The sequence below is a fragment of the Nelumbo lutea genome, chromosome 3 (genome assembly GCF_056320005.1).
Source record: "Nelumbo lutea isolate HS-2025 chromosome 3, American lotus-T2T, whole genome shotgun sequence".
Taxonomy (NCBI): domain Eukaryota; kingdom Viridiplantae; phylum Streptophyta; class Magnoliopsida; order Proteales; family Nelumbonaceae; genus Nelumbo; species Nelumbo lutea.
Window position 1 is genome coordinate 114,115,158 of NC_142686.1, and position 17,201 is coordinate 114,132,358.

At 37.4% G+C, this 17,201-nt stretch overlaps 1 protein-coding gene across 1 annotated transcript; it reads left to right on the plus strand.

The window, feature by feature from the left end:
- The first annotated feature begins 6,096 nt into the window (after positions 1-6,096).
- On the plus strand, positions 6,097-8,012 carry LOC148867772 (putative glycerol-3-phosphate acyltransferase 3). Its single transcript, XM_088979914.1, has 2 exons — positions 6,097-6,807; positions 6,908-8,012. The coding sequence occupies exons 1-2, from the start codon at positions 6,103-6,105 to the stop codon at positions 7,850-7,852; spliced, it is 1,650 nt and encodes a 549-aa protein (XP_088836040.1). The 5' UTR covers positions 6,097-6,102; the 3' UTR covers positions 7,853-8,012.
- The last annotated feature ends 9,189 nt before the right edge of the window (positions 8,013-17,201 follow it).

Below are 17,201 nucleotides of genomic sequence, written 5' to 3' on the forward strand. Positions count from 1 at the left end.
TATTACAGAGCGTTCCTCACATCGACTTCACAGTCACACATCCTATCCTACCGTGTATTAGAAACATCTCAATAATAACAAATAAATATTGGAGATGTTCCCGATGTATACGATTTGGATTCTCGCAGCAACGATATTAAGACAAGGGAAGACGGTACTGCAATTGGAAGACCAGTTGCACGGAAGGAACTTGGACGGTTGTTTGTTAATTTGTAAGATAAATATTTACGAGGGATTGCGATTGAAACTATGTTCTGTATCCAAGCCTAGATCTGGTCTTGGCCCACACCAGGCCCATAAATATGCAGGTGAGCCTGGCCCAATACTTCAGGCCTGGCATGTCCCAGAATATTATAGATTATACATACTAATGGTATATATTATAGATTATACATAACTACAAATTTATGGTTGTAGGCCTCCAAGCCTAACCCATGATCACTCTATATGTTGAATAAAGAAAATCGTTGTAGGCTGTATGAATGAGCGAAAGATCGGATTAATTGAACACAATAGTATAGAACCAATGATAACATCCCATGCTAATGATAAAATACATGGGCCCATAAGTGAGAGATTGAATTATATGGCTCCAGTGTATTTTATGCAATGTTTTTAAAATTGGACTGGACAGGGAACTGTTTTGGGGATCAGTTTTCGGATTGAACAGTCCGACCATCCGGTCTGAATGGATTACTTGTTTTGACAAAAAAATTAAAAAATAAATAAAAAAATAAAAATGGCCAAAAACCTTTGTTTGGGTTGACAGTTCGATCATCTGGATCAGCAGTTCATTGACCAAATCAACAAATTTTTGACCAAAAAACAGGTTTAGGTGAAACGGAATCAATCACCTGACCGATTTCTAGGTTTTCTGGTCTAGTTTTGAAAATATTGATTTTACTGGAATGAAATGTTATCATTGATTCTGCAGCCTGTTAAACAAACATTTCATTCAATTAATCCGAGTTAGAATGGGAATTTCTAAGTTCGAGTTAATTTTTCATTCAAAAAATCAAAAGAAAAGAGGCAAAAAAAGAAAGAAATCGTAGAGGAAAAAGTCGTTCAATTCCAGATATTTGGGAAATGTTCCGATTGATTGAACATGAAAGAGTAGGTCTGAGGACCATATTGCCTTTTTGAGTTGGGGGGGACGAGTCAGTCGATGTTGGCATGCAACTACTATGAATTCCATGCTTTTACTTCAAGTACTTGACTCAGTCCAACTCACGCTAACAGTGTTTTGGAATAATTTTCAAAGGTGGGTAGGAAGTTAGGCACAAAGGTTTGGAGTTTACTTCAGAAAAAAAAAATGGTGTCATAGATTAAGATGAGGTCGTTGTAGCGTGTATTATCAATGGCAATTTGGCTGAACATCATCATCTCTGCTCTAATAGACTATTAGAGCAACTTCTCCTTCCATCCATCATAATCGTTGCTTTCACATCTGTTTAGGGAAGATTAATCAAGGTCAATTCTCTAAGGCAAATTGGAATTGACTTTTAGTTTTCGCCATTTTTTTTTTCTTTACTAATATTACTATGAATTCTATTAGTGTTTTGAACTTTATTTATTTATTTTTTTAATTTTGAGAGGGGGAAAGTTGGTCAATCAGATTGTGAATTGCATTGATCAAGAAACTCATGTTTATTTTTACAGATTTGTGTGGGAACTAAGGAAATTTATTTTCTTGGGGAAAAATTGTAAACACTTGGACAGGACAAAAATGTCCATTTTAATTAATAATGAGTTTTTATGGCTAAAATATCCATTGTCTTATTTACCTAGGAAATGAAATAGCATGGATAAATGCACTTATCTAATTAAATTATCTGAATAAATGTATTTATCCAAATAAATAATTTACCGAAGAATGAACGTGACCTTAAAAGACGTTATAATCTAAAGTAGAACTGTAGAAATACTTTTAAGCCCAAAATATAAAGCTTAAAATTGGGGCTTTAAAATCACATAGCCAAAAACTTATCCAAATGCAGGAACTTAACTAAAATTCAACCTTTAATTATCTGTTTGGTTGGCGACTGTTTTAAGTCAAAACACACTTTGTGGAAATCCATCGCAAAGTGTTTGAAGGAACGTCTTCAAATGTTCAATTGGTGTTTCCTGCCTTGGGAATCAAAGTTTAAGTTTGAACTTCATAACTGATATGATATTGACGTTGTGCTGACATGGATGGAAAACCAAACAATTCCCGAATTGGTCCTCACAGAGCTCTCCTCACATTGACCTCACTTTGGAAATATCTCCCATGAATAATAATATAAGGAAGATGTTCCCGATGTACGGCCAGGACATGCTGTGAGGCTGATAAGGAGCAGATTCAGACTACCAAATAAAAGGGTAGGAATATGTTATCAACTAAATGCTCCTAACACTGTTCCAACAAGCCACTGCAGTCTCACATTGGGAATATATCCCTTGTCATTCATGGTCGGATCTTTTTCTCACAGAGTGTGACTCACAATGACCTCACAGTATGTCCTGCCAGTACATCGGGAACATCTCCCATACTTGTATTTATTATTCATGGGGAGATGTTCCCAGTACACGGTGAAATGTGGCTATCAGGTTGGTGTGAGACACACTTTGTGAAGAAAAGATCCCAATTCCCTATGTTATCCATGTGCAATTTTAATGACCTGTTGGGACAGTGTTGGGAGCAGATCTGAACTCCAAATAGAATTCAACTGCAAGTGATGGTACTGCTGTTTCAAGTACAAATGGTGTTTCAACCCAAAACCCTTAGGTTGAAAAACCAATGGTATAATACCCAATTGGCCAATTACACAACGTAGCTAAAAGCGCAATATATACAAGCAGAGATATTTCACATGGCTGCAGGTGTTGTTTGGACTAAATCCAAATTCTATTACCACACTAGAGATTAGTCTGTAATTGACCTGTAAGTCAAGTCGAGAACTGCCCCTCAAATCCTCAACAAGTCATTATGGACCGCTGGCCCTAACAAGCTAGGTCTAACCAATGGCTGGTAAAGCCATTTTCATAGAACTCGGATTCAGTCCTCATAAGACAATGTTCACACAGTCTTCACAGCCATTTGTAGCTATGCATTAGGAATATCTCCTTAGGAATAAAAATGTAACATTCTTGATACATGATTGTAAGTGACCGTGAGGACAATGTGAGTATAGTCGTGTGAGGATTGGATCTGATCTTTTTTTCATGTATGCGTCATTTGGAACTGGATAGACATACTTGCTACTTTGCTAGAGTCGAGATTGCACGACACTGTATATCCATTCATTTTGAATTCGGATTAGCTGAACACTTTGACTGTTTAGCGGGCTATGGAACCAATGATAAGGTTTTATGTCAATAATAAATTCATGGGCCCCACAGTGAAACATGCGGTCCTCATGTATTATATTTATAGCATAGAACCTTAAAGCTAGGGATGATCATGGGTCGGGCAAGGCTGGGCTTTGCACTTATGATAAGGGCTATAGCTTAGGCCCAGGCCCGGCCTAGCCAAGGATTTTGGGACTGAAACATAAGCCCTATCTCAGGTCTACATGGGCCTATGCCGGGCCAGGCCAGACTGGACCTGATTCTGGGCCAATGTCTTTCATATATAAAACATTATATGTTTATAATATTTTATATTAAATAACATAACATGGATATAAACTTATTTTATTCATTATATAATATAAAATATTACATATAATATAAATTATACATATCATATTATAATATAAAATAACATGTATATATATCTATAATTATATACAAAATATGTAATCATCACCCTTAGATTACAGCCCGTTAAACAATTAAAGAATTCAGCTAAACCTTGCTGTTCCGTTTCGGCTCGTGATTCCTATAATTATAATCAGCGGATTCAGCGCTTCAGCTCGTACGTTCAGATTAATCGTGGCAAAATAAACCATTAGTATTGTCTAATCATCAGCTCAAAAAACGATATGATGAAGAACGACGTGATGGTCAGACTCGTGGCTGGAAAAACAGAGAGTGCTGATATTACTGTGAGAAAAATAGAAAATCGTATTTTATATATATATATATATATATATATATACATATATTTATGGTACAGATCAGAGTTGGTGGTGCATGGCTGAAGTTTGGCTGTTAAGGACAATATCACAGCAAGTATGGTACAGATCTGCATAATATCTCATCAGAGTTGGTGGTGCATGGCTAGTCTTTGCCATAGTTAATGTGAAACTAGTAGTACGTAGACAAAGAAATGGAAAGTTGGAATCATGTGATGCGTTTGGCTGAAGTTTAACTAAACAGGAAGAAATGGGTATCAATGATATCAATAACAAATCAAATGAAATCAGAGGAAAATCTCAATGAATGATGATTGCCATTTAATATATTAGCGTAAGTGTACATGCTTCTGTAAAAGTAAAAATGACGAAAAGAGTAAAACTAAAAACGTATGGACCATTTTGATTTCAACTGTTTGATTGAACAGAATTAGAATCTTATTTCTATTATTGGTAGAATGACATTCTTTCATTTTAGGGAAGGAATATTTATTTTCCTTCCTTTCAGAATGAAATCCCGTTCCAATTGATTTTAATTTTCATTCTGATTCATGTCTTAACCAAACAAAATATGATTTCAATTCTGGTTACGAATTAAATGAACCCTAAGACCATTTAATTTTAGGGTGTAAGGTATTAGTTGGAGATTAATGGAGATTTCAACCAGGCCTAACAGGCCAGAACCCAAAATAATATTTGGATTAGATCAGACAGCTAGACTAGTCAACAAAAGAGTTATTTCGTTTTAGTTTTCAGCACATGATTCGTACTGCTTGAATTAACATCATTGAAAGAGAAGGGGCGAGTATCTCTATCCAAGACATTAGTATCCAACCTAGGAAAAACTGAAAATTAAGCTTTGTTTTTGAATTTCCACTACTTCATGTTAGAATTCTGAGAGTTGAGACCTCAATTGTCGGCACTATTAGGGGAAGGACAAACGCAATTCTCTTTCATTCACATTAGAAATCAATTACAAATAACAAATAGGGTCAGCTAGACTCATTCAATTGAGTGAAAATATTGAAAGGATGGCTGGTCTGCCAAATAAGAAAGTGTTTGGATAAGTCATCGAACAAATTTTATTTTAAGCTCGTTAGGCTTCATAAATCATATATATAGGCCACGCCTTACTGCCTATATGCTAGTCCACAAGTGGGGAAAATATGTTGAATCCTATTTCTAGATAATTCCAATATAATTTTCCATCATGTGTTGTTTCGCAAATTAATCTTTTTTTAAGAATATCTTTTGAGAGTTGATATGGTGAAAAGATTATATATTAATGTCTCGTATGACAAGTTGAGCTTTTAGCCTGTTATCTTTAAAGATAGACCATTTGGTAATCAGCTCAGTTTATTAAACTTTTAGAAACATGTTTAGAGGCTATTTATCACATAAAAAGATAATAAAGCTTCATTTGAAGCTTTTTGAAATTTGGTGTTTTTGGGTCTTTTCACACCTTTTTTCATCTTTTTGGCTTTTGATTATCAAATGGAAAAGACCAATTTTGGGTCTTTTGAGCTTTCTAAAGCCTAGAAAACCGCATGAAAAGACTTACCAACCCTCACATAGTTGTTGGGACTTTGTCTTTGAAGCTGAGTTTGGAAGGAGTACAAATACAAATATATAGTGTGCAAAACCTTGTATTTTATATGTATTTGTACTGTACATATTTACATTTATACTCTTTCCAAATTCAACCTAAGGTTCCCTTTATTCCCGAAAATTAAAAATACAAATATTTAGATCTATCGGACTGTTGAATGAAAGATTTTAGGCGCAGAAATATGGGCAGCTTCATTATTTTCAGCAGATATGGGCTTTCACGGACCTTATGGGAGATGGGCCTTTACCACTTCCATGCATCTTTCATTACCAAATAAAAAAAAAAAAAACTTTTTTTTTTTTGCCTAACAGACCGGCCCCAGTTAGTTAATTGAAATAAGCATTACTGTAATAAAGGAAAAAATAAAGGGCATTTTTCTGCTCATAATCGTATAAATTTTGCTTCTAGCTTACCAAAAATCCCATAGCAAACGAAATGGCTGGTAAGGCCTCCTTGAGAGACCTGTTTTTCTTCTCTAGGATTGTCCTCAGAAGACTAAGAAACCCACGTTCTCTCTGGAGAAAGGGTGGCAATTGCCAGACGACCCAGTTCAAATTTCAAAAGTACATTTCCCTTTCCTGTAAACCCCAGCTCTCCAGCCAAACTCTAATCTTTGATGTGGAGGGTCTGTTGCTGAGGTCGCCTTCTTTGTTTCCATTCTTTATGCTTGTGGCCTTCGAGGGAGGTGGCTTACTGAGGTCTCTTATTCTGTTTCTTTTGTACCCTTTTGTCTGCATGGTTAGCAAAGAGATGGGGTTGAAGATCATGGTCTTCGTTTGTTTCTTTGGGATTAAAGAGGAGAGCTTCAGAGTTGGGAGAGCTGTGTTGCCAAAGTACTTGTTAAATGATGTTGGGTTAGAAGGTTTCGAGGCGCTGATGAAGTTCCAGAGAAATGTGGGTGTGAGTGCTTTGCCCAGAGTAATGATCGAAGGATTCTTGAGAGATTACCTGGGCATTGAATTTTCCGTGGGTAGAGAGTTGATGGTCTTTCGTGGATATTTTCTGGGTTTAATGGAAGACAAGGAGAAAACCAGTCTGGTTTTGGAGAAGATGCTTGGAGAAAACAAACCGAGTAGTCATGTTGTTGGAATTGCTGGCTCCAACAGACATCTTCATCATCTGTTGTTTTCCCAGTGCAAGGTAAGTCAATATTTTAAGAACTTAAGACTTCATGAATCAGTACATGAACACTGAACACCTCTTTCACTCTCTAACTCTCTCTCTCTCTCTCTCTCTACAGGAGATTTACTGGGTGAATGAAGCAGAGAAGAGGAGCTGGAGTCATCTACCAAAGGAAAACTATCCCAAACCGCTCATCTTCCATGATGGTAGACTAGCTTTCAGACCAACGCCACAAGCCACTCTAGCTGCGCTCATGTGGTTCCCGATGGGTTTACTTCTTGCCATCATCAGAACCGTGGCCGGTTTATTATTGCCCTATAATATATCTGGTCCTATTTTAGCCCTCACAGGAATGAGACGCAGACAAACAAAACCGAAATCTTCACCAACTACTGTTTCAGTCATCCCCACACGTAAAGCAAAAGGCACTCTCTACGTCTGTAACCACAGAACCCTCTTGGACCCGGTCTACCTTTCTGCTGCCCTCAACAAACCTCTCACTGCAGTCACGTACAGCCTAAGCAGAGTGTCGGAGCTCTTGTCGCCGATCAAAACAGTCCGATTGACGAGAGACAGAGAGCGAGACGCAGAGACGATGAAGAAGATGTTGGGCCGAGGTGACCTCGTCGTCTGCCCCGAAGGCACCACCTGTAGAGAGCCGTATCTGCTGAGGTTCAGCCCTCTGTTTGCGGAGATGAGCGACGAGATTGTTCCTGTAGCCATGGACGTAGAGGTGAGCATGTTTTATGGAACAACGGCTGCAGGCCTGAAATGCTTGGACCCACTTTTCTTTCTCATGAACCCATTTCCCACCTACAAGGTCCGTCTGCTAGACAAGGTATCAGGGTCGTCCACGTGTTGCCATGGTGTGCCATCAAGGTTCGACGTGGCAAATCATGTGCAGAGGCGGATTGGTCAGGCGTTGGGCTTCCAATGCACAAAATTTACACGGAAGGACAAGTATTTGATATTGGCAGGTAATGAAGGGATGGTTGCAGCAGTTGGTAATATTAACAAACCCATACATCAGAGATCAGACCTAATCTGTTCCCATGAATCATGAATGAATGTCAAATAGCGACTACTTCAAAGTTCAAAAACTGATACATTGGGTAACTAATGGTGTAAAGAGTAAATTTGAACGGATGCATTTCTCATCAGTAATGTCATCTATTGATTTGTTTTTTGGGATTTTTGGCTGGAAAAAAGTAGAACTTATCTTACGTTTGTTTGCAGTAAGGTTTTAAAAAATGATTCAGAACCGAAACCGTTTAAGCTATTGGTTTTTGGGTCAACCGTTAGATTATCCAATTTGAATGTACAGTTCGTTCTAACTTAAAAAATAAAAAAAAAAGTAATTGACGGTTTGACGTTTTGGGTCAATGCATCATAGACCAAAATAATAGTTTTTGACCAAAGACCGAGTTAAGGGTGAAATGAAATTGGTCCTAAACGATTCCTAAGCCGAATGGTCTAACCATCTGCATCTGGGTCAATAGCGATTAAAAACACTGATTTATGGTGTAAACGCAAAAAATGCAGGTGGAAATTAAATCAACGACGCTCCGGTTTAGCTGAGTGTAAATGGGGACCGGATAACGAGAACCATTTACACTCCTCAGGATTGATTACCAAAGCTAAAGATGCTCGACAGTTCTGGTGCTCTGGTTAATTCCTTGAACCAAGAATGGAGAAGAAAGGAAGAGAGAGATACCGGTGGGAGCCAACCCGGTCGGGAATTGTTGGCCCGGCCCGAGCCTACTTATCCTAACTGCAATTCACTTCTGGGCTCCATGGTCCAACCTTTAAATGGGGTATCAGCATTCAGCACAGCAAATGTTGCCGACTTTTCTAAACCACCTGAAAAGCTTTCTCACCCTCCATTCAAAGTTTATCCAATGAGTGGGTCAGCTCCTTCTCATGGAAATTTTGTTTTCAGTTAGCAAACGCCTTGGTTTAATTATTATAAACTAATGGTAAATATCTCCCTTTACGGTTTCCTGCGGTTATATGTACTGGATTCATCTGGTCACGCTACAGCACAGTAATTACACCAGTAAGTATGATTAGTGCTACTTACCAAAAAGGTATGATTATTGCTATTTAGATATTTTTCAACGAAGTTTTTGCAATATTCTTGTTTCCATCTTTCTAATTCCCATCCCATAATTCTGAATTCTACTCATTTGTTTTCCTGAGAAATATTGTAAAACAAGCCTATATTGTATATCACCTTTAGGGGTTTTCTTTTTTGGATTTTGAGAAGGCGGAAATCTGGTCATTGGGATTTTGGTTCCTATTGATAAAAAATCCCATATTCCTATTATGATGTTGTGTTTTCAATCCGTTGATTAATTTAGACAATCAAACCATCCAAAATGTCGTATGGACTTCTTTTGGGTGCAATATTTTTAAGGCTAGACATAAAATAATACATGCATATATATTACATGGAGGATGTATTTATAGCATATATGTTGCAAGTGACCCATTCAACACGGATGATTAAACCATAGTCCATGTCTAGTCTAAATAAGGGATTAACAGGAAAGAAGCTATACCAAACCCTAAATACATGGCAAAACAATTCAGCCACTTGTGATGAAAAATGAGCATACCACCATTTGTAATTAGGGTGGCAATGAGCCAAGTTCTTCATGAGCTATTCGAACTTGGCTCAGTTCGGTTTCAACCAAGCTTCGAGCTTGAACTTTACGAGCCGAGCTCGAATAGCTATATAATAATAATAATAATATAGAAAATAATATATAATAAAATATTATAGATATAATATTTTTATATATAATAATAACTAATTATCATAATTTTTAATTTTTTAAATATCAAATAAAAACTATTTTTTATATATAATTTTTTTTATTTTTATAAAGCATTTTTCTCAAGTCAAGCTCGAACTTATTAGCTTTTGACTCGAGCCAAGTTAGAGCTCAAGCCTCATACTACCTTGGCGAGCAGAACTTTAATAGTTAACTATTTGGATCAGCTCAACTCGAATCCACCCCTATTTGTAATAAATTCAACTCTGCCCACAGAATCCATGAAGGTGAGGAAAAGCAAGGTACCAAGGAATGGGGCTAGTTAACTCTTTCTCTCGAATATGACCTTTGTTCGTGAGCCAATCAATCGCTGATTTTCTTCGCGATGAGTATGTTTGATATGAGATCTGAGAGTTCTTGGATTGTTTAAGACTTTGCAGTCTTGCACGACCATGGAGGCTTGGCTTTGTCTTGGTGCATGATCACCAATATTGAGTCACCTTTGATTGTTATCGCATACCTGTAGAAATAAGACATGGGCTTCGATTATTTGGCCATTATGGTCTTTCATAATGCACCCATTGGGCGCTGCTTTCATTAAGGGTGTCAATTGGACTGGATTTGGCCCAATCCTATCCAGTCCAATGTGAGTTCATTACAAATGGATCAGGTCCAATCCAATCCAATAAATAATTTGGGCCAGTCCAATTTAATGTTTGGACCATCCAATCTGTTCAAAATCATTTTAACTTAGATTGGTTTCAATCCAATCCTGGCCCATTAATACCTATATTCTTATCTTATATTAAAGGAATGGATATTGGTTTAGTCCAACCGACTCCAATATAAATTTATTATATATGGACGGACTAGGTCCACTTCAATCTAATAAATATTTTGGACCAGTTTGGTCCCATCCAATATGTTTTGTTGGTCTGTTCAATCCATCTAAATTGATTTTGGACTCGATGGGGTCTGGTCCAAAATCGGTCCATTGACACTTTTACCTTCCATCACTCATAGGCATTTTCACAATTCACTAGAAGTTGCTGAATTGTTTTTTCTGTGGGTGATTCAGTTGGGTCAGAGGTGTGTTATCACACCCAAACAATCTTTGGAGAAGTACCAACAGGCCCAATGCAAATTTCTGATTTCCACTCCAGAGTTATAAACATTCAAAATGTCAATAACTCACATTCTATGCGCCTGTAAATTGGCATCAATTCCGAGATAGCACCTACCCCAACAGTACTTTAAACCTACGAATTCTGACCATGGGCCGAATCGTCACTCCCAACAATCTTTGATTCCAAATCATTCTGTCATTAACGACTTTGATATGATATGATCGGACCAGAAGAGAATCCAATGGAGGATTTGGGGTGACCCCCCCGCCCCCAACATTTCAATATCAATATTCTTAGAAACCCTTTTTTTTTTTTTTTCTTTTCACGTGACCTAGTGTCAAAGCCTTAAAAACTTGAAATAGACAAGTCCCCACTTTAACAGGGCTCAAGAGTTCGAATCTACATCCAAGAAGCACATTGGGAACTATTTAGCCATGTTACTTCAACTCATTTATAAGCAACATATTCTTTGGATTATTTCAATATTAATAGATACGACATTAAATTGAATGGAATGACAAAACAGGACTCGTATAACAGATCATATATAATTGAGATAAGGCTTAGATGATGATGATTATTTTTCTATGTGCCTTCTTGAATCCCATAGATATGTAGATAAGGTTAGCTGAACCCGGCCGGCACAATATCAATCTACTTGAATAGTAACTCCAGCTAAAGTTGTTGCTTCATTCGTCAAATATTTCTGCAATGGATATATAACAAGGTTTTCCAATTTTAGAACCCACACATGATCAAATTAATAATCAACCAGTTTCTCCTCTGGAAATAGAACTGATTGAGCATCAAATTAAGAAGCAATTAAGGCCGGTGGAAAAGCCAAATAAATAATAATAAGTGAGCTTCCCATAGAATTAATATATAGTTCAAAACTCTGATTATAAGAGTCTTATTAGATTTGGATACGTAGCCCTGGCCCCCTGGGCCATAGGTATGGCTTCAACAGTTGAAGGTCGTTGTTGCACTTAAATGTCTTTAATTCTTCTCTGTTCATTAATAAATTCTGCTTAACTATCACTACTTATCAGAGAAGTGGAAGAAATTAAAAATAATGCACATTGGGCCCATTAACACGAAGAATAAATTAAGGAATGTCATTTTGGGCATATATATTATATAAAACATTTCTCAAATATTTTCAAACATTTTTCAGGCAATGAATGTGCTCACGTTGAATAAACCATGAGCACCCCACCATGTCTGCCATTCCCACTATTAAACCATGTTGTTAAAACTGGACTTTGGCTTGACATCAAGAGAAAAAACAAATGTAAATACTTAAAACTCATCTTTTACACTAATGTAATTAATCTAATGTTAATAGAAATATACAACTACAAACTTACTGCAACGAATATTATGTTATTATTTATGGGTTCGATTATGATGGCAGAAAAACATGAAATCAGAAAAATTTACAACCAATCAACCGGTTTTATCCTAATAACAATCAATCAAATAGATTTTCATCAAAATTTACAAAGGATTTGATTGGTCAAGGCCTTTCTAGTATCATGTCTTTTGGGCATCATAGATTTTGGATATATAATTGGCTATCTAGATATTAAGAAAACCGCTTGGGAGATTGAAACATAACACCAGACTCGAAAAATTGAAAGAGAGAGAGAGAGAGAGAGAGAGAATTAAATTATAATTACTCAACGGGATTATGAAATTGCACTCATATGGTATAAACATGACAAGAATTGTCTTCAAGTTGAGAGAAAGCCTATCATTATTGAAGGTGATTCCAAGTTCATCAACTGTTTGCGAAAGATGGTGAACCCCCCTTGAGGCCGAAGAATGCCATCAATGAGTGCATGCGTGTGAACGTCTTACTCGATCATAATCATCTTTATCATGAGGCAAATCAAGCGGCTGACTGGTTCACATATGAAGTCCTCAGTGATGTCTATATCTACAAGCAACCTATCTTAGTGTCTTGCTTTTATTTTCTATTGTGATGCTTGGAGATTTGATATCTCATCTTGTCTAATCCTTTCTGTTTTATAAGAAAAAGAAATAAAACAAGAATTAATGAATAAGAAAATCTGCCACAATACAATCAAATACAAATTAAACAAGGGTCATATGGGAGCAGTGTGAGGATATCAATCAAATAACGTGGGCCCATTTGGGCTTATGTGCTACCACTTCGCTTTGTTAAGGCCTTTGGATTCTGACATTCATAGAAATCAGAATCAAATATTCTCCAAACTTAAAACTACTCTTGTATTCAACCTAATTAATTTCCAGCACGAAGAAGAATGATTGAAGTTGCAACTACCTGAATTCTAACTTCAACTTTGTCTTGTAGTGTCTTCAAATTATTCGTGAATCCAGATTTTTTCCTGTTACTAAGGTAATGTTTGGAAGTTATGGCATTTTTTTCAGTGCCATTTCTGATAAAACGGTGTTGTATTAGTATAGCGTTTTTTTTTTCTGGGACTGCTGTTGGAACTTTTATAAATGTTTTTCAACACCACATCAACAAATCATTACTAGCAATAGGATACAAAATTTGTAACATTTTTTCAGACCACAGCTTTCCCAATTTCCAAGATGTACAATGTGAAAAAACATTTTCAAAAATACATCCAGCCAAACAGGCATCAGCTTCCCTAGCACCGAATTGTCCGGATCTCCAAGTAGTTTCTACCGATGACTGGTTGGATTGATAAGGCATATCATATATTCATACGTGTCGTAGTTTTGGTGGAAGTAGCGGAACAGCTAGCTGTTTATAGCCACATGCATGCATATGTTAAGAGTTGTATTCATTCTCTCAAGAGCCATCTTCAATCAACATACTATTCCGCTGAGACGTCCTCAGCCTCAGACATCCAATGCAACAGTGGATGCATTGATGAATTCTGGTCCAAATTCAAATTATTAATTCAATGTTCATCATTTGATCGTAGCTTGTGCGCTGTGCAGCATGTTTCAAAAGAAACGTTTCCTGTTTCAGAGGTGACAGCTTTCCCTGTTTCAACCAATTAGGATGTTAACTCTTTTTTAAACTCTTTAGTCGGATAGGTTTGGCTCTTTGCTTCGTACAACGTCTAGACGACTCTCTCACCACATATATCGCCTACGGTCTACCAAAGCAAATTATTTAGCCTAGTTTTATTTCCAAAACAAGCTCTGTATTAGAGAATTGAAAGTTAATAAACCCACTGGACTGGAGCCAAGTAGACGAGTAATGTTTTTTCATTTTCAGTTGCAGAGCGAAATGGGTATTCATCCTTTGGTAGACCCTTTCTCGTTCGTTATAACCGACGTCACAGTGGTTTAGAAAAAGAAAAAATCTTTGGGTGTGCAGTCAGATGATTAGATGAAAGGGATCCTATTCTTAAAGAAACCCCAGGGGAGAAAGTTGGTCAATGATTATCTCTTTCTGACTCAGCAGTTTTATAATGTTTCTTTTATATTAATTACAGGTTCCCACGGTAAAGGAAACTTTATTTATCCCTGTAAATTTACTTAGATATATATTTTTTCAACCTAGGAGAAAAGTTTATAAAACATGATAATACAGATTTATCATAAATTTTTATGAATAAAAAGTCATTATATTACTTATTTGAAAATCAAAAGAACATGTATAAATGAATTTGTCAGAATAAGTGTTATCAAGAAACATTTACCTGAATAAATGATCTTACCCAGATAAATAAAAAATTTATAAAGGAACGGCCTAAATCACAACCTTATAATATTGTTACATTCAAACTCACCATGCATAAATGGAAGATATTAACGTAACAAATTAATAATGATTCATGATGAATCTATTTTGGGTGATGGCCAATTTTTTGTGCTAAGTACCTTGTCATTTGGTCTGCTTCCAAGTGACCAATGACTCAGGCCGAAGTGGAGAACTTTGGTTGTCGAGCTGAGTCGAGCTGGGCAGGCCAGGTGACGAGCTGACTATAGTGCCAAGCTGCCTATGAGGTACCGAGCTAATCAGGTGGCGAGTTTCTTGTGAGGTGCTGGGCTGACCAGGTGCCGAGCTACTTGTGAGGTGCCAGGCTAGCCAGGTGCCGAGTAGCCTGGTGGCGAGTTGGATTGATGACCTTCGTTGCTCTTTAGAGACTTGCAAGGAACCAAATGTTAGAGGACCCAGGGTGGCTAACCCGACGAGGTCACTCCGATGCTTAAGTCAGTATTCTCATAGTAAACTACAAGCTAATAATCACAAAGTATGAGAGCTAAAATTTGCTTACTTGCTTACTTGCCATTGGGGTTGGTGCCTTTATATAAGCATTGTTTGGCGTGGGCTTCACGCACCATATCCGAGATTTCTATAAGGTCGTCTAAGTGGTTCGAGATTCCTGGAGGTAATCACGATGCACGTTGACCACCCTCCTGATCGTTATGCACGTGGGCCGACTTCCAAGGATCGTGGGAGTGTTTGGATATGCATGTACAATTTGTTGCCGAGCATGTCTCCCAGGCCACCAGGTCGGTGCCTAGGCCAGGTCGCCAGGTCGACGCCAGGGCCGGGCCGCCAGGTCGCATCAGTACCAGGCTGCCAGCTTGCACCAGGGCTAGGCCGCCAAGTCGTGCCTGTACCGGGCTGTGCTTGTGTCAGGCCGCCAGGTGGGACACCATTAACTTGGCTAAGACAAGTTGTTGCCAAAGTAGATTCAGATGTCACCTAGTTGTTCTGAGATGCCATGTGTCACAATATCATTAGAGGGCCAAATCTACCCTCATCAATTCACATGTAAATATTTAACTTAGAAGCAGCGATTCACATGACAAAATCTTTGCTTTTGGTAAAACTAAGAAAATTTTCATGAAATCAACTTTATAAATTTTTATTTGTTCATGCGATTATGATAAATTATAACTTCCAAAATCCCCACATATGACGCGTTGACACTTTATTCCCCCTTATATTGGTATCGAATTTTCCTATTGTCACTGTTTTCCAACTCTACAATAGTGAAATAGTTGAATAGAGAGATGAACTAAGATTCGCCTAAAAATTATTGGTCTTGTCAACTTTTATGTTGGGACCCATTTTTATGGGTATTGTTTATTTAAAGCAAGAGTGAGGTGGCAAGTTATGAGAGGGTGGGCATGGAGCCCCAATGTCCCCAGCCACAATCGACTTATTAATTTTAGTGAATGAATCATCCGTTTTCCTTTTCTGTTTTGGTGGGGAATGATTTCGGTTCACTCCAAATAAGGTAATTAATTAAAGCCCTCGACTGGATTATTTGCCACATGGCAACCTTTAAAGTTCAAACTCGACAAGCGTGGAGTTAATGCTAAACACGGTGAGACGAGACGACCAAGCGAGAGGCGAGCCCCCAGTCAACAGTTGAGCAGCAGCCCACCTTCACCACCTTGATTCCTAATTGTTTATTTGTGCATAAGAAAAGTCAAATAAACGCCACATGCCTGGCCAGTGCCAGCCTTCCCAAACGCTGCATCATCATCTTAACTGGCATGCATGCATGCATATGCTCCTATTACCAAAAACAACCCCCAATTCTAATCTATTTTACATTTTATGACCCTCATTCAACTTCTTAAAGTGCAAATCATCACCCAATAATTTGGCCCAACTCTGTAGCTGTACTAGAAGTGTGTTGGTCAGAGATACGCCACAAACAAGCGATGAGTGATGTTCATTCTTCATAAGCAATGTCAAGTGTCAAACCAATAAACAATTGCCAGGTGGCAAGATGGAGCCCCCTGTTTTAGTTTGTTTCTTTTAAAAGGGCACCAGGTTTCTGTATCAATAGGATGTAAAATAATTGAACAAGGCAAGAACCCCACATGTCATGGCCTAGGTGGCATACTGGAGATTGGAGAGAGAGAGATATTCCATTTTAATCATGCAATATAATTTGACTTACAACAAAATTTGCTTTGGCAAATGTATCAACCATCAACCCTCAATTTAAGAATAGGGATGTATATAGCTGTGGGAATTAAAAAATCCCTCCATACTATACCATGTTTTAGAATGGGGTGTCTGACTAAATAAATACATTCAAGCTAATCACTTGTATATTTTTAAACCAGTACCAAACAATTACATCAACAACTCCTAATAGTATCTAATACTTCAAAATAAGGGGTGTTTTGGATTTTGGGGTGTTTTAGGGATAGATATCTATAAAATGGACCGCATGAAACAATAAATAAATAAAAAACTAAAAAGGCTAATTAATGCTGCGTTTGATATTGCACTTGTACAAATACATGAGAGTGCAAATGTAAAAAATGCAAATTTTTATTTAATTTTGTTTTGAATTTGATTTTATTTTGCTCCCATTACGGTTATTCATGTAGAAGATAGGACCTTATGGCATCTATAAACCCATATGGAAAAACCTCTTTTCATGAACACCTAAAATAATATAGGAGAGAGAGAGAGAGAGAGAGAGAGGGATCTGATTCCTTACATTTATGGTAATTAAAGCTGAAAACAAAGGGTATTTGTATCGGTGTCCATGTATAAAACCAG